At 46.5% G+C, this 25688-nt stretch overlaps 1 protein-coding gene across 1 annotated transcript in view; it reads left to right on the forward strand.

The window, feature by feature from the left end:
- The first annotated feature begins 944 nt into the window (after positions 1-944).
- The window catches only part of LOC147707043 (large ribosomal subunit protein bL19m-like), a 65442-nt gene continuing 40698 nt past the window's right edge, over positions 945-25688 (forward strand). The window contains exons 1-2 of the mRNA XM_086926253.1: positions 945-1177; positions 16600-16723. Coding sequence (XP_086782379.1) covers positions 1120-1177; positions 16600-16723 — 182 coding nt within the window. The 5' untranslated portion in view covers positions 945-1119. The remainder of the gene's footprint in view (positions 1178-16599; positions 16724-25688) is intronic.

Consider the following 25688-nt stretch of genomic DNA (forward strand, 5'->3'; position numbering starts at 1 on the left):
ACAAATAAAAAAAAGTGTCATGCCCACGCCTTAGAAAAATCTAAAAACGTGAAGAAATAGCCAGTATTTTTCTCTGGGAAACACGGCAATCGTAAGTAGGATTTAGAGTAATAAAGATATACTTCAAGGCATTTTTACTGCTTTGTCTTAACGGCAGGGATACTGGAAGTGTGCGATTTTGCCAATGTGAAGTTTTTTGCACTATAATGGTTTTCCTGCATTTGCCACATAATCCATCATAATCCATCATCTGCTGCATAATCTGTAGATACCAGCAAAAAAAAAAAAATCTTATCTCAAACGCATCGAAAGTTATTAAAATGTGGCACCACAGCCCTAAACACAAGGTTGTCTGGTCACCTTTCTGTTGCTTATAATATTTCTGTATTTGGGTAGCAAAGTGGTACTAAGGAAGTGATATCATTGCCACAAAAAAATGTACTTGTGTAAAGATGCCAAAATAATGTAATACTAACACAAAATGTGCTCCATTACACCACATGATTTACCGGTTTCTTGCCGCATAATTTAGTCACCTCTGCCGCATACTTTTGTCCTCCTCAGTCACAAAATTCCAGTGGCCCTGCTTATAGGTGTGCAGAGGCTTGTGTATAGGAGGGAGCTATTGCCAGGAAGCCTTCTTGGAGAGCAGGACACTTGCCAGTAAATCGGTCGGACGTTGGGGTTTCTTTCAATATGGCTACATATTATAGAAATAAAAGTTACTTTGACTTCTTGTGTTTCCGACGCATATTTACTTAGGTTTGTATGATTAGTTCACTTTCTCTGGTCCTTAAACGTGAGGTTTTGTCGGAAACATTTCTGAGTAAATGTTACCCTTTGTCCATCATTTTTTTAAATCACTATCGAGAATTTAACCGTTTTAAATTGCAGTAAGCATTAGCAGCCTTTCCGCAACTATGTTTCTGGTGTGTTACTTCGCTGCGTTAAACCGGTTCCTCTTCCAATATGGCGGCCGCTTGCAGTTCCAGTCCTTCACACTTCCGCATTAGCAGTTAGTTTCACATAGGCGGGAGTCACATTGACCGGGCTGTAGTCATCAGTCCCTCTTCTGTGTTGCTGGCCACCATTAACGTTCGGACGGGGGTCGGAGGAGTCATGGCGACGACCTGCTGTAGGACTGTGCGATCACACTTTTGTGCAGTACAGAGGAGTGGTGAGTACACAGACACACCTGGCATTTGAAATGAAATGGCAGCACAGACTGAGGGTGAAACGGGACCAGTGGAATAGGAGGGAGGAAGACCAGAACTGTTTGCAGATATGGAAGAGTCGCCCAGTGACCCCGAGATTGAACACAGCATGTGCTGGACTTCTATTGTTAGGGTCACTAGTAAATAATCAGTTTAGCAACGGGCAAAATCAAATGCATAGATCAAGTATTGGTAAGGAAATGTCCTCTAATAAGCACGCCTTCTCCATGCTCTCTATCCTAGTACATCATGTGTGTATAGTACAGCTGCTCTTTGACACCCAACCGTCATCTGTCATAGGTTAAAGGCCACGCATGCCCACAGCTTGCACGACGGGAATGCATAACAAGCATTTACAATGCAATGGTTTTGCCTTTGTTAAAGTTAGAGCTATTGGCATTGCTCTTGACATTATTTTTATTTATGTTTTTTTAACATAAATAAATGGCATTGCCATTTACAATGCCACTAGCTTTATCTCTCGCAAATGACACACACAAACACACACAGAGCCCCCCCACACACACAACCACACAGAGCCCCCCCCCACACACACCCACACAGCCCCCCCACACACACAGCCACACAAATCTTCCCACACACACAGCTACACAATGTACATGGTAAAAGAATGTCTTAAACCGTAGGCATAAGAGGGTTTATGTGGTTTGGAGTACAACAGTGGACTAAACACTGCCAATTCGCAGTATAACAGGTGTGTGTAGCGGGCCTAGGAACTTCTCTAAGTTTGTCCATGTATTCTTGAGGTACATCAAGATGAACAAACTGGAGGACCACATGAGCCAAATCACAAGTTGAGCTGCTTGGGGTCTGGGTGTCTGGCTTTGCCGTGTTTTTTTAGTGTGAAGATTCTGCCTGTTGGTAAGCTTATTGTGAGAGGTAATGGACATTTCCTGAAGTGTTGTCTGCCCCACATTGGAGCCACCAGAATGAGTGTGAGGGATGTTTGCCTCAGCTTCCTGACCACAGAAGGCATCACTGGGAGAGGAGAAAAAAATTGTACACAAATATTCCTGACCAGATCATCCACAGAGCACTGCCCATGGACTGTGGGTGTGGAAACCGGGCGGTGAAGGTTGGGGATTTTGTATTTTCGTTTGTGGTGAAAAGGTCTATGCTTAGGGTGCCAAATCTCTGAAAGTAAGTGTAGAGGACTTGTGGATGGAGTTGCTATTTGTGAGCTTGTTGCTGCGTACTGCCGAGCAGGTCTGTAAAGTCGCTATCCACTCCCAGAAGCCTCTTTGGTTGGAGATGTACTGGAGGTGGATGTCCCAGCGCCAGATTTTGAGCTAGGACCGACAGCTGAGAGGAATGTGTGCCTAGTTGCCTTTGTAGGTAGAAGATGGCAGTCATGTTTTCTGGACACACAAGAACTACTTTGCCTCAAATCTATTGAAGAAAGGGGTTAAAGGCTAGATGAATGGCTAACAGTTCCAAGTGGTTGATGTGGAGACCTCGATGTTGAGTTTGCCACAGACCTTGGACTGCCATGTTGTTGAGATGTACTCCATGCCTGGCTAGAGATACATCTGTGGCGATTGTCACCAGTGGAACTAGGCCTGCCCTGCTTCAGATTGTTGCCGTTTCACCACAGTAGAGCGTGATGGGTGCTCTCCTCTACCAACACTAGATGTTCTAACTAACCCTCCGAATGTGGTCACTCGCTTGATGGGCACTCCTAAAGCAGGCACATGTGGAGGCGATCGTGGGGCGCTATGGAAATGCACAAATCCATTCCCAGGAGGCACATTATTGTGCAACCTGGATGTGGACGTAGCGGCTGAAAGTGTGGTGCTTTTCAGACGAGGTCCGGGCTCGACTGAGATGGAAGAACCGTCCTGGTTCTTCCTCCTGGCTCTGAAATGTCAGAGCTGATTCTCTTGTCTGGGTTGGTGGGCCTGAAGGCCAGGTGAATCACCAGATTCTCTCTCGGCGCCAAGCTTGTCCACCTTACAAAAAATATCTGACATTTCCGACGAGGATTTGTACATTCTACAGTGGGTCCCCAGTCTGTCTAGTCTCCGATGCAGTTTGCTTGCTTCTGAATGCAGAGCAAGAATAGCACCAGTTCTTGTTGTGCTCCAGAAAGAGGCACAAGTTACGAACGGCGGGGAGCTCGGCCCAGGGGGTATTTGGAATGGCACTGCGGGCATCTTCTGACGGGTGACCGTTTCATTACCTTATGCGCGTCCACATTCTCTAAAGCTAGTCAGGGGAACGCACTGCCTGAAGGACAGAGTGGCTCGATTGCTGGACGACAATTAACTTTAGGAGTTGAGTGGGCATCATAAAAAATGAAGTGGCGTTGAAAAGTTTCCTCTGCGATGGGAAGGAAGGTAACAGGCTCTACTGACATAACGGAAAAAGTAATTCTCGTTGTGACTGGGAGCAACCCCGATACACGTCCGTGCACATTCCTAGAGGAGTCGTCACAGAGATCCTGTGACCCCAAAGACTTCTTTAAAGAAAAATAAGTTGCAACATTTCGAGCCAAATACTAGATGGCGAGTATGCAAAAAAGTTTACCTACTGCCACACATGCTATGATACACACACACACACACACACACACACACATACATACACACACATACATATACACACACACACACACACATACAAATATATATTATACACGAACACAGACCGATAAAGCATATCGGGTAACTGTTATATGACCCAATATTCACATCAAGGGGTTAAACTACAAGTGCGAAGGCAGAGAGGTTTGTAAATTTAACCAGAACCAGGAGATGGCAACAAAGAACCATATTACAACATAACCAGTTATTTATGTTTATTTCTGGGTAGTTAGCTGCACTTTCAAGAGGACAGCATTTTCACGACAACATCTAAACACTTCAATTCCGATCAGCGCCCATTTTCAGCTGCATCTTGCAGAGAACTTCAACAACCGTTCACTTCTGCAACAAGACTGCGATTATTAAAGCAAGATTTTTTTTCCTGAAATTATACAATCTTAAAAATGTAGTTCAGCGCAATTCTCCTTTTATTAGATAACTAAACTAGTTCAGTGTTTCACTTACTGTTCAATAAACATTTCCCTACTTTAAGGAGAAAAAAAATCTGCATGATAACTTTCCAAAAATAAATATGTAATATAAAAAAAGTGCACAACACTCAACTTTTGCGATTTAAGTTTCTGGTGAAACTTACAACCCTCTATATTTGGCCTAGTGGTTAGGATGCTACCATAATCTTTTTTAGGTCTCGCCTGTCGATGCGCATGCGCATCGAGCAAGCGAGACTATTGCGAGTTATCCACTCTTTATCTACACTGCAAGGAATCGTGGCGATTCCTTGCAGTGCCCGTGACTTTTAAGGTCAATGCGCATGCGCATTGAGCTTATGCGCATGCGCATTGACCTTAAAAGCGCGTGCGCGTGCACGTCCGTCTTTGTTTACCCGCTCCGCCCCCTCCCGCCGTGTCGCATTTCTCCTCCCCCTCCCCTCTCTTCCTTCCGTCTAACGCCCTTCCGCGTAACACCGCCGCAACGGTCACATCCTGCCGTGTCGCACCTCTCCCCTCTCCGCCCCCTCCCCGCTCCGCCCCCTCCCCTTCCCTCCGTGTCGCATTTCTCCTCCCCCCTCCCCTCTCTTCCGTCCGTCCGTCTTGTTATTCAACGCTCCATGTCTCCAGGCACCAGTCGGGACCTCCTGCTTCCCTGGGCCTCTCACCGGGGCTACAAGCGCGCCCCGGGTCTCAACGCACCACCACAGAGGTGCTCAGGCCGCAGAGCCAGTCCACCGCAGGCTCGTCTTCAAATCCGGTTCGGAGCGGGATCCTCGGCATTCAATCGCAGTCAAGACAGGTCTGCCCCGTATCCCGCGGCCCGGCAGACAACCCCCAGTATGGCAGGCATGTTCAGGCTTTCATCGGCCGGCTATCTGAATTCTGCATAACAAATGTGTGGGATACTGAGTTGGGCCCTGGTCTCCGGAATCAATATTATATCAAATGTGCTTTCTATTCTTGTGGGAACTTCTTAGTTTAGTTATGAGTCCCAGCAACGCTCGATCTTCATTACTCAGCTATCCATACCTCCCCTCCGCTCACTGCCCGACCCCTCTTGCTCTGCTCCCCCCCCCCCTGCTTCCCTCACATTGTGACCTGCTTCCCAGAGTCGCTCTTGCAATGCCTGCAAAAAGATAATAGCTTCCAAGGTATACAATGGGCTGGCTTTCTAGGGCGTCTTTCGCCACTTCCACTTCACCCCCTTCGTGTGTATGCCTTTCTCACCTTTAGAAAACATTCTGCACATGTGCGTCTCTTTGTATGTACGCATTTATTGCATTCTGTATGTGAGCACGTGTATTATTGCTTTCAGTCAGTGTGTATTTTTGTGTTATGTGAGTGTGCCTTTGTGTGTGTGTGCCCGTCTGTGTGTGCCGGATTGCTCCTTCTCTCTCACCTTACCTAATCACTTCTGTCTTCATCTCTCTCCGCCTTGCTCTCTTGCTCTCTCTCTTTACCCATCCACTCATGTTGCCCCATCTCGCTCTGTGTCCTTAAAATCTCTTGTTTCTTCAAATCTGGACGCTTTAAACCTCCCATTGCAAAGCAGTGAACGGCAGGGGTCTTCTGAACCTTCACAGCTGTGGTTCAGGAAATAGGAAACCCCTCTAGAGGGTCCTGTAACACTCGCAGCCTTCTAAAAATCCTGGTCACTGCACTCTACCCTCAGCCCAGCCACCATCTTCGCCATCCTCACCCCGACCATACTTTAACCAACCGCACAATGGTGTAGCGCCCGCTGTTACGTGAGTTTAGTGCTCATACAAAATATGTGACGCAATGGAAAAAATGGACATGTTGCTTCACTGCAGGCTCATTAAGTAATTGACATTTTTTATTGTTGTCATGCTCCATTAAAGTCCATGTTCTACAAGGGCATCTTCTGCCCTCCCTGTCCTTACTTGCACCCGCCTCCCACAGCACTTCTACATCAAAATTGCTTCCACCCGCCCGAGCACTTCAAATGCTTGCATTTTTCAAAGGTGTAACATTAATATTTCATTGAAGCCACCTCACAGGGGTGAGACAAGAGATACAAGAGTGTGTGCGTGTATAAGTGCGCGTGCATGTGTGTCTGAGTGTACACATTTGCATAGGTATGTAGGAGTCCCTGTGTTTGTGTGTGTGCTTATATATCTGCATGCGTGTGTGTAAATGTATCTGCTCTTGGTAGTGCTGCATATGTATATGCATGCTTGCTATATGCATTTCTATGTGCATGTGTGTGTCTGTGTTTGTATGTGCTCCTGCTTGCAAGCGTATGTGTGCCTGAGAGTGTATATGTATGCTTGTGTGGTTGCATCTATCAATGTATGTGGCTGCAGGTGACTGTGTTTCCAGATGTGTGCATGTCTGTCTGTGCATGCATGTTTCTATATTTCTGTGCTTGCACGTTAGTGTTTCTATCTGTGCATCTATATTGATATTTAAGAGTTTTTTAGGTCGAGCTATTCGATTCGCATGCGCATCGAGCTTGCGAGCATATAGGGCTTTAAACAAACTTTAACTTACCCTCAACCCCTCACCCTCACTCACCCTCACCCTCACTCACCCTCAACCCCTCACCCTCACTCTCACTCACCCTCACTCACCCTCAACCCCTCACTCACCCTCACTCTCACTCATCCTCACTCACCCTCAACCCCTCACCCACCCTCAACCCCTCACCCTAACTCACCCTCACCCTCACTCACCCTCAACCCCTCACTCACCCTCACTCACCCTCAACCCCTCAACATCAACCCCTCACCCTCACTCACCCTCACTCACCCTCACCCTCACTCACTCTCACCCTCACTCACCCTCACTCACCCTCACTCTCACTCACCCTCAACCCCTCACCCTCACTCACCCTCAACCCCTCACTCACTCACCCTCACCCACCCTCACCCTCACTCACCCTCACCCACCCTCACCCTCACTCACCCTCACTCACCCTCACTCACCCTCAACCCCTCACCCTCACACAGTGCAATAGGTCTCGGAGCATTTGAGTTAGAGCTTTTAGAAATGTTTATGGCTTTTTTTTTAAAATTCTTTAGCATTGGCTACAGGAAACAAAAATGCTAAAGATTTACAAAAAAACCCATAAACAATTCTAAAAGCACTAACTCTAATGCTGCGAGACCTATTGCATTTCCAATGCTTGTTTTGCAATATAGGGCCATACTACAATCTTAAACATAGTAACAAATTGAAACTCCAGTCCTTAAAACTCGGCTAAATAAAGTCACAATATCTCCAATTCTTTACGCTCAATAAATGCTGTTAAAATCCCTCCATTGTAAAATATTGGTAACAATATGCAAATCTCCACCGTTTCCACTGGAACACAAGATATGCAGTACTTTTTAAAGTTCAAACTTTATGGGAAAAAAGCAAAAGTTCCTTACCACCAAAATTATTGTCGGTAGTGTCACTCTGCAGCTTAGAACATGCACACAGTGGGTTGCTTTACCGGGTATATCCGTTAACCCAAGGTATGCACCACTGCTGTATAGATATTAGAGTTCTGAAACCGTGAAATATGAGCTTACTCGAACCTCAATTTTACAAATTCACATTACGCCACGCCGTAATGAAGATATGTTGCTTCGGTAAACGTCCCACCACAGGAGCATGGGAACAATGCGAACAACTCAAACACGAACAGCTGGTATTCGCATCATGTGCAATGTTGTGCTTTATTTCAGCTCGCAATGCTTACTCTTGTCCAAAATTGATGCAGGGGCCGGACCCACTCGATTCAAATGCTGCATTGGCATTTCATGCACTTATTTCTGGATTTTTTGCCCCACCCCCCCAAAAAAAAAGACACAAATTTCACACAGAACTACTTCAGATCTTGCTTCCAAGATGGAGAGTTGACCGGCGATAGCGGTGACTGACCAGCTTCCCCACCCCACTGTGTCACTCACTCAGAGCCTCTCTGCAGGTTCCGACCTCCAAACCCTTGGCATCATTCGCAGTGTGAGACTATCAGGGCAGCAAGGGATGGCCGTCAGTAGAAATACTCTCGCATTAGTGCCGGCTGGAGTCACCTGCACTGGGTTTCTAAGCGTTTCACCACAGCTGTGTCGAGGAGACAAGAGTCCGGAGGACGGACGACAAGTCATGCGCAGCGGGGTGACATTTAAGGCCTAAGCCAGGTACTGGGCGTCGGGGTAAATGCTCTGTGCAGCCACATGGACTTCCGACACCATAATACTCACACCTGCACATGCTGCTGGATGTGGATTTAATGGATGGCAACATTGCACATAATTTGGAAATGTAGAATGCTGAAAGCATAACGCATATATTTATTTAAGAAAAACAAAAAAAACTAAAAAGGACAGGGAAAAACTTTCATGAAGCCATCCGAAGGGCGAGAAAAAGAAAAGAGTCAGAAAACGTATCAGTCCAGTCAGAACATGCAGGGGAGAAGCAGGCAGTTGCTCCCAGCCGTCGCGGTGCCTGTGCAGTCCAGCTGACTCACAAACAAAACATTGCTTCCACTCCGCTCCTGAAGCAGCTCTTCGCACGGCGACGGCGAAAGGGGGGGGCCAGCATCAGGAAACAAGCGGGAGGGGGCGGGAAAGGGGGAGGAGAGACGCCGAAGACGGCCGGAGCAGGAAGGCGGGTGCCGGCAATGCCGGAACAGATTCGGGGGCGTTCCCGGCTTTTGGCTGACGTCGCGTGACGTAGCCAAAAGCCAAAAATTCTCGGGAACGCCCCCGAATCTGGTCCGGCATTGACGGACAGGCCCGTCTTCCAATGGCTAGCCTCCATTTATGGAGCTAGCCAATGAAAGACGGAGGCCGTTCCTGTCTCCTGTATAGATCTCAAGAGGTTTTCGCCTGAGCGAAAAAGATGCGCAGAGCGCATCTTTTCGCCAGGCAAAACCTAAAAACACTCAGCCCAATCCCTGCAATTCGAATAGAGTAACATGCCAAGATGTTTGTAGGCAAGGACAGCAGCCGTCCGTGACCATATAGTGCACATCACTGATCTCGTCTACTGCTGTGAAGTAAAGTTAAGGCATACACCTCACCTGCCACCAACCTGATTACCAATACTGATTATTGTTTCTAGGTTTAAAGCATTTTATTAAGACAAAAGAACACGGGGAGAGGCAACAGGAGGTTAGGGTTACATACAGTACAGTAAGAGAAAAATCGTAGTATCAGGAGCGTGCTCGTGGAACAGTTCGTTAGGCCAGAGGAGAAGCAATAGCAGATGAAAAAATGAAATGCAATGTATATCTCCACTCTGCGCATATCCAGCACCCCAAATCTGATCAAAGAAGGCGATGAAATTGACACAAAAAAGCACAGCCCACCCCCCTCTAGAACCCCCGCCCTAAAGAAAAAAACCAACTCCCCAACCCCCCCGTCCAATGGCCCATTACCAGTACTACCCGCCCCAGAGCCACACCCCCCTCACTAAGAATCCGCCCCCCACTCATTCTAGTCTGCCGGAGTCGCCGGCGGCGTCCGCCTCAGAAGCCTGAGGTACCTCGGGCAGGTGAGCTCCCTGAATTCGGTGGTTAACAGCGCTGGGAAGGGTTGCCACAGCTCATCAAATTGATCTATCTCCCCCGCCACCGTGAGCGACAGTTTCTCCATTCCCAACACGTGCCAGAGTCTATGTAGCCAACCCGTGATGGAGGGGACAGTGGTAGTGCGCCAATGGATGAGGATATTCTGGACCACAGACCCCAGCGCGATTGCGATCTGCCTGCCCCTGCGGGACTTCAGCGGATACATTAGGCCATTAGGGAGGCCCAGCAGTACATACGCCGGAAAGCGCGGGAGCTCAATTTCAAAGCGCTTATCCACCTCATCCAGAACCTCCTTCCAATAGGCGGCCAGCAAGGGACAATCCCAAAGAATATGTGAGAGGGTCCCCACCTGCCCGCAACCTCTCCAGCACCCCTTATCAATGTGCTTATTCATCTCATACATTCTCTCTGGGGTGTAGTACCAGTACGTGGACACCTTGGTAAATGTCTCCGTAAGGCCGGTATGGTACGCAGAGTGTCTTGCCCGGTGTGCGATCTGGTCCCATTCCTTGTGGCTAAGTGTCCTGCCCAGTTCCCTGTGCCATCGTTCCCTCCCCGGGTTATAATAGTGGAACGGTGGGGGCTGTAGATGCTTATAAAGATCAGTAATCAATTTAGCATCAGAGGTTCGGGTCACCAGCCACCGCTCATACGGTGTAATTTGACGATCAGCGGTGTCCCGCACCTGGGGCTGGAGGGCCCAATGTCGGACCTGCATGTAACGTAGTCTATCCAACTCCGTCAGGCCGAACTCCTGCTGAAGCTGCTGAAAGGGGACCACGCCTTCCGGCCCATAGACCTGAAAGAGCGCCCGGCAGCCGGCAGTCCTCCAATGGGAGAAAGCGCCCGGCTCCATCCCCGGGGAGAAGTCAGGATTATCCACTATGGGTGTAAATGGTGAAGGGAAAGTGGTAAGGTCTCGGGCCTCGCAGACTGCGTCCCACACCCTCAAGGGAACCCGCGTAACAAAAGAAGCGTAAAGGTTGGGGGGGCGGTGAGCACGGCGCAAGAATGGAACCTCCTGTAGGGTGCGGCCTGCCACCGCCTGGTCCTGAAAAAGCCAATGTTCATCGGACTCCCACCTGCTCCACTCCACAAGGTAACGTAGCTGCGCCGCCTGAAAGTACTTACAGCGGTCCGGAATACCAAGGCCCCCCGCCTCCGGGGCAAGCGTGGAGAGAACCCTCTTCATCCGCGGCTTGCGGCCTTGCCAGACAAAGCGGGAGATGTCGGCCTGCGTTTGTCTAATCCAGCCCACTGGAGGCTGGAGAGGTAGGGCTCGAAAAAGATATAGTATCTGGGGCAACACCGTCATCTTAACCGCCGCGATCCTACCCAGCCAGGATAGTAGGCCCTTACTCCAGCGGCCGAGCTCCTCTCTGATCTTTTTACTGAGAGAAGTGTAATTGGCCGTCACCATCGCTGGCAACGTGGGTGCCAGTAGGATCCCCAAGTATGGTACAAGGGACGATGACCACTGCATAGGGAAGAGTCGCTGGAGGTCCCTCCTAGTGTCCGCAGCCAAAGACACATCTAAGGCCACCGACTTGCTCACGTTCATTTTAAAGCCGGCCACACGTGAAAAGGCATCCAACTCGTGGATGCAGGCGGGTAAGGACCTCCTAGGGTCGTCCAGGGTCAGCAGGACATCGTCCGCATAGAGGCTGACCGTATGGACATACTGGCCCATCCTGATCCCAATAGCATCCGGATTGTGGCGGATCCTCTGGGCGAATGGCTCCATGTAGAGAGCAAAGAGGAGTGGAGAGAGGGGGCAGCCCTGCCTCGTACCGCGCTCGATTGCAAAACTACGGGAGCTGCACCCGTTGACTCGCACAGACGCTGAAGGAAACTTATAGCAGTTGAAGACCATTGTGCGAAATTTATCACCAATTCCCAGTTTCCTGAGGACCAGCTCGAGATACGGCCAGTGAACTCTATCAAAGGCCTTCTCAGCGTCCACTGCTAGCAACATCCGCTCGCCCGGGATCCGCAAAGCCTTCTCTAAAACGTGCGTCACCCGCTTGGTATTGTCGACCGTCTGCCTGCCGGGCACAAAGCCAGCTTGGTCCGCCTCAACCAAACCGGGGAGGTGCAGGGCCAGCCTGGACGCCAGAATCCCCGTGTACAGCTTGAGGTCGACATTTAGGAGCGAGATGGGCCTATACGAGCCGCATAAAGCCCGGTCCTTCCCGGGTTTCGGAATCACCGAGACCGTCGCACTCAGGAGATCCGGTGGGATGGCTCCCGGGTCGGAGAAGGAGTTAAATAGCCGAGTTAAGACAGGGGCCACAACCGGGCAAAAGGTCTTATAAAACAGGGACGTGTAACCGTCCGGGCCCGGGGCCTTCCCGTGCTTCAACCTAGCTATAGCGGAAATCACCTCCTCAACGTGAATATCCGGCTCCAGATATTCCGCCTGAACGGGATCCAGTGCCGGAAGGGGCACCGATTCTAGATATTCCTCGGTGTCCCGCGGCGAGGAGGGCTCCCCAGCGTACAGCGCCTCATAGAAACTGCAGAAGGTTTCCGCCACCTCCGCGTCCCCGGAAACGGCCACTCCGTCTGTACTCAAGAGTTCCTTCACCACGTTGCGCTGTTGCGCGACCCGAAGCCGATGCGCCAGGAGCTTGCCGCACCTGTCCCCCCCCTGTGTAGTAGGCATGTTTCAAGCGCAAGGCAGCGTATTCCGCTCTATCCAGGTCCAGCGCCGACAGGAGCTTCCTTGCCGCCTTCAGCTGCCTCCAAACCCTCGGAGCACCCGTACGGCGGTGGACCTGCTCAAGCTCCCGAACCTGAGTAGTCAGTTCATCCCTCTTCCGTTGCCGCTCCCTATTTTCCGCCGAGGAGATGGAGATGAACTCCCCCCGAAGAACCGCCTTCAATGCAGCCCACTGTGTCGCTAGTGAAGTGTCTGTATTACTATTGTGTGTCTGATAGTCCTGTATGACCTCTTCAATACGTTTCACCACCGTTTTCTTGTGCAAAAGGGTGTCCCTAAGGCACCACACCCCCCGAGAGGGGGAGGCCGCCGGCCACGCAAACGCGCCAGTAACCAGCGCATGGTCAGACAGAGTCAGGACCCCAACGTCCGCCGCCGTAGCAGCGGCGCGCATCGGCCCACTAACCAAAAGATAGTCCAACCGTGCGTAGGTGCGGTGCGCATGCGAAAAATAGGAGTAGTCCCTATCCGTGGGGTGCATGGAGCGCCAAAGGTCGTGTAAATCCATGTCCGCAATCCGGGCCTTCACAGCCTGGGAAAGTTCTCCAGTCTGTGGAAACCGCTGCGCTGATCTATCCAATATTGAATCAAAGACGATATTAAGGTCCCCCCCTAGAATAACATGTCGGTCAGGAGAGGCAGTGACATCCACCAGTACTGAGTCCAAGAAGCGTTCCTGGTGGTCATTCGGGCTATAGACCGAGCCAACTGTAAACGCTATACCTCCCAGGCGGAGGCGATATGCCAGAAGCCTCCCCTTCTGCTCAGCATATTTATATAGCACCTCCCCCCTGAAGGAGCTCGCTATGAGAATGGCCACCCCCGCGGTTTTGGTCGCTGCAGAGGAGAAAAACTGGGTGGGGAACTTAGCAGAGCGCAATCTATGGCAGTCACGGGACAATAAGTGGGTCTCCTGCAAAAGGCAGATGTCAGCCTGCGTCCCCTCAAGCAGAGACAAAATCGCCCTGCGCTTAACCGGGTTATTCAGTCCCTTAACATTAAGGGTCACCACCTTCAGGGACGACATGTCTCCCAAGGACCAGGAACGCTATGCTGCGGGCAAGGAACCAGAGGGGGTGGGGCGCGGGGCAATCGCGCGGGACAGGCCAGAGCAGGCCAAGCGTGGGCACGGACAACATCGGACGGGACTTCCCCAACTCTAGAACAACACCCAACCCCACCCCAAACACACCCACGGCAATTAGCCAAATGCCAACTCAAACAACCCATTGTCTCAGTCAAGCCCCAAAACGGGCAAGTCCGTAGAAAATAGAAAAGTGGACGTCCGGCCACTCACCTCCACCCGCTCCCCCCCGACCCCTCCCAGCCCCAAACCTGGCATCCAAGAAGCTATGTTCATCTCCCCCCGGAGTGAGTCTAGGCCGTCAAGGCCACGCCGTTGGAGTCGGCCGAGTCCCTGGCCGCCGCCCTCAAGGCACTGGCCATGTCCGCCCTGATGGTAGGGGAATCAGGACGCCCAGCGCTCACCGTCGATCGTCTCCTCGCTGACCTCCGTCGACCCCCTCTCTCCGATCGCCTCCAGGACGGCGTGGCTCCATCCTCCTCTGTAGCCGTGAGCCCCAGGACACCGCAAACGTCTTGCAAGGAGCGTAGCTGATGTAACACTCCGTTCCAGCGAAAGATCAAGCGAAAGGGGTCCCCCCAGGAGTACGGCGTCTCATGTTCGCGCAAAAAGTCGGTGGCAATCCTGAAGGACCTGCGCTTCTGCAGCGTGATGGCGGACAGGTCCTGATAGAGCGCCACAGGCCGCTCCCGGAAAGTCAGTGGTTGTTTCCTACGGGCTTCAGACATGATGCGCTCCTTCAGCGGGAAGTCGGGCAGGAAAGCTAAGATGTCCGGCGGGGGCGCCGATGACTGGCGCTGTCGTCCAACTCTGTGAGCTCTATCAATGCGGATAGGAAAGTCCGCGGCCTCCCCCAGGATCTCTCGGAACAAGTCCTGCAGATAGCCCACCAGGTCAGTTCCCTCGTCCGCAGACTGCACACCACGCACTCGAATGTTATTTCTCCTTGACCTGTTCTCAAGGTCCTCGGAGTGGGCCTGGAGCTCAACGCATTGCTCCCGGAGACGGAGAACGTCCTGTTGTAAGTGGACAATCTCGTCGTCCCGGCGTTGGGCCGCCGTCTCCACCGTCTCAACCCGTTCACCGAAGCCCTCCACCTCTCTGCGGACCTCACGGACCTCACTAGCCACTTCCCGCTTCAGCGTCTGGAAGTCCTCCTTAAGGGAACTGAACAACTCTTCCATGAAAGATCTCGTGACAGGGGGTTCTCCCCCGGGTGCGTCCGCCGAGGCCCGGGAAGACCCCGGCGACGGCTGTGCTCTGTCCCGTTGCTGCTGGGCCCTGACCAGCCTATCCGGCAGGGTGCGGTCCCCCTTCCTCGAACCACCTCTTCCAGACATTCCAAGCGCCTCAAGTGAAGAGCGGGCACAGGCCCGACCGCTCCGGAGAATGTCCAACCACCAGCAAGTACTCGCTATGGGGAGCTCCCGGCAAGACCGGGGACCTGCGCCACAGACGACAAAATGGCGGGTCGGTCCGGGCACAACAAGCCGTGGGCGCCCAGTCGAGACGGCAGCCGGAACCTGCGCTGGGGGGACCCCGGCCAGTACGCTCCGCCACTGGGAGATAGCTGTGTAGAGACGGAGGGTGCAGGAAACTGCCTTCAAGGGACTCCGGAGGAGGCCAACGACACTGACCCCTCGAGGACAAAATGGCGGCTGGGTGGGGCCAAGCAGATCGCTCGAGCCCGGCGACACCACCGGGCCACTCCAGAAACCAGGCAATCCGGAAAGTTCCACAGCCGGGGCCGCTCGGTTACTTAGAAGAGTTGGCAGATCTGGCCCCGGTCTCAAGTCGATCGTCCTCCAACCCCGGGACCGGGGTCCTCGCCATATAGGAGGCCACTGCTTCAGGTCCAAGCACCAGGGCACGCACTCAGAGTCCCCCGCGTAGCGGGCCCCCCAGCCGATAGCCCTCCTTCGACCTCCGTCAAGCGGCGGGACGGTCTCCACCCAGATCGCCAATTTTCAGCACTAGGCCCAGCCGAGGCGCGTGGACAGCACTCCGATACGCTCCGCCTCCCGGGCGCTCCGTCGTCTCTCGATCTTCAATCGGTCTTTGGAGGTGCTTCCACCGGAGCGATCAGGGCCAAAGCGGCATCAATGCGTGCACCAGGTTCTCCGCCACACTCCTCTCAGCCGCTGAGCATCAGCGGGGGGAGAAAAGCTGAAGAAAAAGGGCTCGAGCCTAGCCGGGCTGGAGGAGCTGCGGGAAGAAGCGTCCGCTCACCCCGCCATCTTGGCCACGCCCCCTGATTATTGTTTTTAAATTATGAATGTCAAAAAGTGCACAGAAACAAATCAGAGGCACTCGGGTTGATTCTGTATCAAAAAACAACTTCAATTTGATTTGCATCAGAGCAAACACATCTTTTTTTTATTTGAATGTGAATCTCATTTTCAATAATACACGCGAAAAAAACATTTAATTACAGAAACAATTAATACAACCAAAACAATTGACAATACATAAAAAAAACTATTTCTTTGATACCATTTGGACAAGGACTGGGACCACATACAGCATAGAACATAAAATGACTAACGTTCATACACAAAAGTGGAAAAGTAAAGCATCAAACAGTTTAAATGTTTAAACTAGTCCTGTTTCTGCAAGAAACATTATCTCTCCTTAAATTTTGGCAGAAACCATGACATGAATATATGACAACACTTGTTTAGAAAAAAGAGGGAAAAGACTGGTTGTATTAAATATTTGTATCCTGTTGAATATGCAATAAACTTTGAAGCTTCACAAATAAATATGATAATCAATTTGACCATACAAGAAATAGACAGCATTTATACTGAGATAAATCAGAGTTCTGTTTGGTCAGGGATGCCTACATTCCGAGGTGTATTTCATACTTTTCTGTGTAAAATATTTTTAACATGTATTATTTTTACCAAATTTGGTGCTTTTATAATGTCTGCAAAAGTAACAGAATTTAAAAGTTACCCTCAATTTTTGTCTTTTAAGGAGTATGGTTTTGGTCACATCGGCTTCTGAGCACTGCAGGCGGAGATGGAGAACCAACAAAATTTCAGCCCCCACCGAAACCAGTGATTCTGGACAAACGTAAATCCGAGGAGTCACAGAGAAAGTAAGATATGTACATCCTTATTACAAGCAATGAGATGACTTTCGTTGTCCATGCTATTACTTATTTTGGTTTCGCCGATGCATTGTCATCTTGAAATTGGAATGCTAATTTAAGTCACTGAGTTTGCGCTGCTGTGGATCGATTTGTAAAATGGAGTACTATTTGGTTAACCATATCTAGTTCTTCTGCCTTCATATGTTTCACATGGCTATTTTTCCTCCTAAAGTTTGCACTGTTTAGATCTGCTCACCTTCTTTCTTTACAGTCCATATCAGATATTTAAGTTTGATTTTTAGTTTATTTTTTTTACATTTTTTTTATCTAAACAGTAGATCGAATTTAGTTTTTAATCCTGGCCCCCTGATATACCTATGTAAAAAAATTGTTATCCAGAGATTTTAATTGTTGATATGTGCTTTTGGATCATTAGAGAAGCAATTTAGCTTCTGTAGACATTGCTGATCCAAGCCTAATTTTCTGGACGACCTTTTCAAAAATGTGTTGCAGTGATGTAATATTTTAGGAATCATGAGACCTATATACTTGATTTTGGTGTCAAAACATAGGGTCAAGTAGTCTTATCGAGACAGGAAATAACTCCTCAGAGAAACCATTCCACTAGTTTACAAAATTGCGACCATAATAGAGGAAGAAGAGACATATATAGAAATGAAACGCATAATAATGGTTTTAATCCTTTTATGTATACACCACAGAATGTTTATGATCTGAATATACATTTTTTTATCACTCCTGTTGTAGACACATTTTTATAGTTCACTTTATTTGTTTCGGCAATCGCTCGTAGTACATTTGCAGAATGTTAAACATTTGAGAAGAGCTTATCGACGGGGACATCTTTTTATAGCGCAGGTTTTGAAAGTACTTGTACGTCACTCTAGGTTCTGTGGGGAGAGGCTTTAGAAATTTCTTGAGTTTTAGCATCCCATTAATATCTTCCCAACCAAATTCACGCGGATCTTTCTCTACATATCCATGATCCAAACACATCTTCTGATCAAATAGAACGATTTTTTAATGTGTCCACGCACAGAATATGGTGTCAGTGGAAGGTGACTTAGAAGGACTGTTCTTTTGAACTCACTGTACCGAAGATTGTCAAATGTGTGACAATGACAACTAGTTTTCCACACAAGCCCAAGGTATTTTTCTATGTCTTTAAAGTCACATTCTTCTTTTGTCTCAGCAAATCCTTTTAGAAACTTCACAGGCTTTGCTCCAATTTTACTCTGTGTCTTAACCCACAAAAATATGCGCCTCAATAGGAACACTGGGCATCTCTGGGTCAAGTTTCTTGTGCGGAAAATGAAGCAGGATTAAGAGTCTTTTCTCGCCTGTTCCATAACTCTGACAATCCTTGACATATGAACATTGCAACAATAATAAAATACATGTTATTTGACAGTATAATGACTTGATTGAACCTATTTAGTACTGCCAACTTTAGTTCTGGCACAACACGCAGGTCAGCTACCTTCAATTTGTGTTGTTATTGAACAATATGGCCCGTGCATTTTGAATATATCTCTTATGGCACCAGCTCCTCATTGACCATCATTCCACTAAAATGATTGGAAATTCAGTGTTCACTGAAGCATCAGCAATGTTTTGGTGAGTTAACCTCTCCAAGTTCATCTTGTTCGATGTGGATCAGAATTTATCAAGTTGTAAAGGTGTTGAATTTTTGATGCAGGCAAGGTCAATTGTTCCACTTGCAGACATTCGTCTGATTCTCTCACTCTTTGACAGATATTTCAAGATAACTGTCAAAGACAATGTGCAGTTTTTGCAGGGTGCAATTTGACTTTGATATCAGTAGAACAGTCTGAACGACCTCTCTGAAGTTTTGCATAGATGAAACCTTGACAATACGCAATTGTGACATGTAGTCCACAACAACAGCAATTTTCAGTGAGCACACCTTTTCGAAATGAAATTCTTCAGGTGAAATCTTTTTTGGAGCTCTTGTACAAGTTTGTGCTTAACTGGTTTGGGTGCAGCATCTCGATCAAATAATGTGTTTGTTGGAGAAGATCATGCGACGGAATGTCCATGATAAATTCACCCCTTTCTTTGCTACATCCATATCCCTATGCGCTTGGACAAGTTGTTTTTATGTAACCTGTTTTGTAGTGGCTGCTTGGATGAAACTCTTACTATGGCAATTAAAGCGTGGAAGTTTAGCTTTAATGATTGTCATTTAGCTTTTTCTCTTTCAATACAAATCTTTCCTGCTTTGGTTCTGCATATAGTTTTGATCCATGTTTTAGGACATCAATTAGACGTGTTTTTATATCATATCCACATATTGTTTGGTTGCACAGGCTCAGTCATTTCAAAGGGGTTTCCTGGCTGCTGCCTGAAATAAAGAAGGCTGTCAACATGTTTACTAAAAAATTTCCCTCTCTTTCCCACAAGTTTGTGTTCAGTAACAGTTTCACAATGGTCCATTAATTTAGAATTTGTCCCCTCTCTGAAAACAGTGCAAAAAGAATAGACTTCATGATAAGCAAGCTGCCATTGAGCAACATATACACTTTTATGTGTCTGACCAACAATTCCCTTGGAGCTTTTGTGTGATCTCTGGATCGTCTGTTCCAGTTTCATATCTGGAGCCACAGCTTTGAACCGTCTCTCTTGTGTCTTTCACCACAAAATGTCCTTGGATGATTTTTCTGTAGAGGTATGGTTTTTCCACCTCTAACTTCTTCACTCTTTCCAAATACCAGGACCCATATCTCAGGTAGTTTATGCAATCGAATTCGCAAAACACATTTATCAGTGACTCCACGCTCTTCACATTCAGCTCACAATCAGCATGTACCACATTTCACTAGAGCTATTGTGTGTAAAACATTTCCCCATTAGTTTCAAAGTTCTGATGTTTCTTAGCATTCTTTGAATATCTCTACAAACTTTATTTTCAGGTTGTTTGATTTTGAACTGAGTGCATTGAACATTGTCTGGCATTGCATTATGTCTTTTGAAAGAAGTACTGCCCCCTTTGCCTTGTTCACTTCTGAGATAAGATATGCAAAACCAAATTTGTCATTCTTGTTCCAGAAAGCATTCCAACACAATGTTTTTTATAGCCTCAAGTATGATGAGCATACCTCATAATGAACAAACATAATGAGTTCTGCTCAATACTGACTGGACGGTTTTGCTTCCAAAGATTTCAGCCTAAATAAATGCATAGTCTATGCCACACCCACTGAGAACCTCCTGCACACCGCAACACAATTTTTGTCATGTGGAAAACAATCCTCATTGGATAAAGATCATCATATTGGACTGGATTGCCTATACAAATATCTGCTACAATACGGAAAACACCATAGCAGAACATTGGCAGGATAGGCTGGTCTTCAAGCAGAGCATGCACATTTTGGAATTTTTTAGAGATGTGTATACTATGTGTATAGTTTGTTACTGGAGATGGTAAGACTGGTAAAAACCTGACCTTCTTCAGTGGGACTGTATTCTGGGAGACCAGGGCATGAATTACAGCCCATGGAGAAATTGGCTTTTCCTCATCTTCCAGTCTGCACCGAATACGCAAATTGATAAATTCAGTTAAATCAGTTTTGTGGTCCGCAGAATCAGGCAGAGGAACATCCATGTCATCAGCCACTTTAAAACTTTGTGGTAGACCCGGTCGTGTTTTTTTAACCGCATGCGCGCTAGCGCAATTCCGCTCCTGTGCTGAGTTTTTTAAAACCGCACTTTACGTGACGAGCTGGGCTCGTCATCAGCGTGCAAGGAGGCTACGCCATGACGAGCCCAGCTCGTCATGAGCGTGGAAGGGGTTAAAATATTTGCAGAGTTTTATACAGTGCAAACTTGACCCGATCGAGTATAGAGTGATTTTACATAGCACCAGTTACGTTACATGAGGACACACATTCATTTTGGTTAGGCACGGGGAGATTACGTGATTTGCCGAGAATCACAGGATGTTCAGCGTCATTACTGAGACTCAAACCCAGTTCCCCAGATTCGAGGTCGACCGCCCTAGCCGTTAGTCCAACTCCTCTCCCCTGTTTATTGTCTTGTAGTGAATTTGCACATGTTAGCAAGCCCTGATGGGTTATACGTTTGCATCTTCTTTTGTTTATGCCTACAGCTGACACAGCTTGTATTCTAGCAGCTATTTAATTGGTACTGTCTTGAAAAAGCACTATGGCAGTATCGTGTGCCGGATAGTCCAGACAAAGAAGAGCGGTCTTCAAAATCAAAATTATCAAGAGCAGCAATTATAAATCTTTCCTGGTAAGTAACTTAGAAATGGTGTGCAGTCTGATTCACAAGGTTTTACAGCATGAACTGCTAACCAGTTCCTGCTCCGTACTATGTCATTATAACTTGTTGATGCATCAATCCTATTAATTTAAGTGATTCGCTCTCTACTTTTGCACATTTTATAGTTTGTGGGCAGTCATGTATAGCGGAGTTTCTTTTTGCCGTGATGTAATTCATTTGGAAAAGACAGTTTATTTTCACAGCATAAGCCTGCCGGGTCATAGGATTGGCTTCATTTCTTACTTATATCTTCAAAGCCATCATCAATGTTGTCGGCTTCTGTTCCGAACTCAAGAATATTAGTTTATAACCGTTCTTTGCTGATAATACACAATGCTGTAAAAAATGTAAGGACATCAACCATTCTTGTTGACTCCCATGATTTTTCATTAAGTTCAAAATCTAAATTTTTCTTTAAATGGTTTTCTGCTCGTTTTGCTGCATCCTGTAATCTCATTTTGGCAGCAAGAACTTCAGGAGTCAAATCAGCTGAGAACACCATAAGTGGCTCATTCTTTTTGTTAGACTGACAAAAACAAATTCTGTCATATTACTTTCTGGACAGAAAAATCTTAATTTCATTATTATGGATCAATACAGTTTCATCAATGTTGACCGTTATTCCTCTGATTTCACGGAGTGTAAACCCATAGCCAGCAGTCGAGCCACTTTAAAACTCCATTTGCTTTTTCAAAGAGTGCAAACTTAACTAAAGGGTGGCGGTTACGTTGTTGCTCATTTTACACTCATATTATTGAATGTATGCATGGATGGAGTTCGGGTGGGCATACAAATCGGCTGCGAATACATTCACCTCATGGTTTAGATCAGGTACTCATCTGAAAACTTAATTTTGGAAGATACTAGCGACAGATAAACACCTGTTTGTACTTTGAGACTCACATACTCTGTACTTTCGTCAATCCCTTTGGCCCTTGTTCAGGCTAAACCACAGATAACACATTGAGGCTATTCTGTTTTCTGATCAGTTGTTGTGGTGGATCAGGGGTAGCTATTGATCTTCTAAGTGGATTGGTTTTGGGTTTGGCTGCTGTTGCTTTCTCAGAAGACTTGGATCTTGTTGTGACTCACTGGTTTCTACAAATGTTTACAATTTCCAGGCTTTTTTCCATTGTATATGACTTGTAGCATTTGTTTTTACAATGATAAAATATTTGATCCTCTTCACCCATCACTTTTAGTCGGTTGTGAACTTGGTCTTGCCGTATTTCTGCAGCATCTCAAACTCTCTTCCGTCCAGCCACAGTTGATGTTAACCACAGTTGATGTTGGCTTTTCTTTCGGATTAGTTTGGCATATGACACATTTTTCTTTGTTTATGGAGTCCTAAGATTTTGTAGTTAGCAACATTGTCAGAAGGTAAAGATCCTCTACTACCACCTGCTTCTCTCACGTTTATGAATTCAAATCAATGGAAAACCTGTACCAAGAACAATATTAAAATAAATTACTAATATGATGGCTAAAACACATCATTATAGAGCCACCATTTTGGAAAATGGTTTCCTGCTTTCGAGCAGAAAGTTCCCTACCTTCTCACATTACATAGATATTAAGGATAGGTAGATTAAGGTCTCTGCTCTCTAGGCAATTTATTACAGGTGGCCACAAGCTTCTTGCAGTAGAAAAAGTTACCCAACTAATTCTCCTCCAAAGGAGCCTTTTTTGGCTGGACAAACATGATCACACCAACAATTACACTGTCCTACTCTTTAGTTGCTGAACAATCCAAAATTATGTCAGATCTTTTCTACTCTAGCCCACTTTTTGTCTAGTTACACATTTGAAAACCTGGAATGATTCTCAATTCTGTGGGTGGGTCTTTGCTTCAGAAATGGGAATAGAAATTGTGTGACTTTGGCCTTACCTATCAATGTATATTCACGTGAAACGCAGAATGGATAAAAGCCTTTTGGTGCATTAGGGCTAGGCCCTTAATTCCTAATCCCAATACCCAACTCTCAATGTTAAACAGGGTAATACGTAGCTTGCAAATGAACAGAAGGTAGTGATGTATGCACAAATATATCATCTGTTGTTTCTAAGAGCTGTAAATAACTGATTACCGACCTCAGGAGGATAAGGCACTCTGTGCTTTGCCATGGTTAAAACATTTGTCAGTGGTGTGCATCAACTCACTGTGGCATCTCTCTAGACGAGCGGTCCTTTACAGTTGTTTCATCTATACTTTCTGTGCTCCCACTCAATGCAGGATGGGATGGAGGATGATGATCTGCTACATTAAACGTTATAAATAGAAGTCTGTAAAAACATTTATATTTAAAACGATCTGTCAGCAGCAGAAGGCTACAAAGATGTGGTCTGATGTTTTCATTTATGTGATAATTTAGCCTGAATCTCAGTATGGAGACTATCAAAAGGGCTCTTCACTTACCTCACACCCAATTTCACTCTCAACATTTAAAAGCAGAGAATACCATTTTACCTCTTGTAAATGTCATTTATATATCGCTGAGCCCTGCTATTGTGGTTGCCTTGCAACGTGTTGTGCCTGGCAAGCAGATTGGGTCTGTAGAAAGACCTCTCATGCTTAGTTATTGTCCATGACTTCCACCCCAATTTGACAGCTTGATCATTGTCATGAGTAACTAGTTCGTTTTCCTCTGTTAAAGCGTTCTCTTGGCATACCCATACCATTAACTTTACACAGAACTCCTATTGCTGATATTTATAGCAAATTCATTTAAAACTCTTAAACTAATATTGATAAAAGCGATGCTAAGGCTTATGATGGTACACTCGAATACATAAAGGAAATCTATATTGCTATTGTAAAATTTGCCCGTCATGAACTCTCCATTAACCCGACTCGAAAATACAGGATCAGATAGTCTCTGCAACCCAGGCCAGCAGTAGCTGATTGACAGTTCACAAGTGGGGTGGCATGGAGCCATCAGACAAACGTGTAAACAGGGAATGCAGGTCCATCTCCCAGATAAGCGCAGCCACACCACAATGGCCAAGGGAAATTGTCCCCAATAAAGTACACATGGCCAGAGGGGTGCGCGCATTCCCAAAACAACATAAAGTCAGATGCCACATAAAGCTAGAAACTCACAGCCAATCAGGACACAACATACATGGTACACGCTGTGATCACGCATCCCTGATGCTGGACATTTGGATACACTACCTACTGCCGCACATTGTGTCTACGTAAGGTCGAGGCTCACCTGCATTTGTTATCAGGGATCTTTTATTTTATTTATGACTCCACAGAGAGGGCCCACATTCTTCTTCCAAACAAGGATTGCAGAAGTCAGTTTATTGCTCCCAAAACTGTATAAAAATCTATCGGATTGATTGTACTTTGAGACAGTCTTCAGACCCGTTTCGGTAAGCTGTATTCCTGGCTACAGTGTTTAATGAAACCAGCTGTTCCTGTTTTGACAAATGCCTCTTGTCTTTAGTTATTTTAATGTAAATTCATATTTGAGCAACACTAAAACATAATTTATTTTAGCCAGTCTGGCACTATGGGACCAATCGATTATTATGTCGAAGATAACCTCGGACGGGATACTTTTTTTGTACTTTGGAAAAGATTATCACTTTTGTTTACCTTTTAAGTTGATTTTTAGAAAAAGTTTCTTTATAGTAAAAACATAATTTGTCTGCAACAAAGGTGGTCTACACAGGTCCAGGTGCGTAAGGTAACCAATGACAATAAATGAGTTCCCTTCACTGACTATGTAAATGAATCCCATTTTGTGTTGTGAATGTATGTTATGTGGATGGCCACAAAGCATTGCTTGTATTTATCAGTCGTCTGTGGAGAAAACAGCGTTTTAGCCAACTTCCCTTGCTACTGCTAGAGTCAATGCTGTGTAGAAGTTAATTTACAAAAAGAGTTGTATTGTTATTTTTAACAAACGTATCTGCTACTTATTGAAAAATTGGTCTAATATCTATAGTTGAATGAAGCTTTTTGAATCCAGTCTACCCTACTGAATTGTTCTGATTAACATTTGTGTTAGATGTAAAATGTGGATTGCGAAAAAGTGATATCTAGTATCGCTTTGAGTCAGAACTGGACCTTTTGTTATTAATTGAATCTATATTTCTCATCATCATCAATGACCATCATCTGTATGTTGTGACCCTAAATTCAAGTAGGAAAAATCAGGCTTAAAACATGAACCCAGAGGTCTTTTTTTGTCACAACGAATTTAAGTTATTACCTCATCCCTTATGCTTTCAGTGATGGGTAATAGACATCAGTGTTAATGTGGTTTACCGTTAATATGGTTTTCACTGACAGACGTTCAACAACATTTAGTTAAGAACTTTCCCTTTCAGTTCTGTGCTACTCACCAATGCCTAAATATGGGTTATCTGACTTTCTCTGAGGTCTCCTCAAGAGATTTATTTGGTCCACTCTTTCCTTGACACTGCTGAAAAAGTTATTTGCTTCACTGCTCCAGATGATCCAGGTGCACATCACCAGAACTACTTTGAAATTTAGAGTTTCATGAACTGGGATAACTGATTTAACTGTTAGTCCAGACATGAAGAGGATTTCTGTTCTCCGAATATAAAAGTAGTGATGAATGAGCGAATCAATGATGAAATAAATTTTGTTCGTTATTCATGACTCTAA

This window comes from Lissotriton vulgaris, chromosome 6 (assembly GCF_964263255.1).
Source record: "Lissotriton vulgaris chromosome 6, aLisVul1.2, whole genome shotgun sequence".
NCBI lineage: Eukaryota > Metazoa > Chordata > Amphibia > Caudata > Salamandridae > Lissotriton > Lissotriton vulgaris.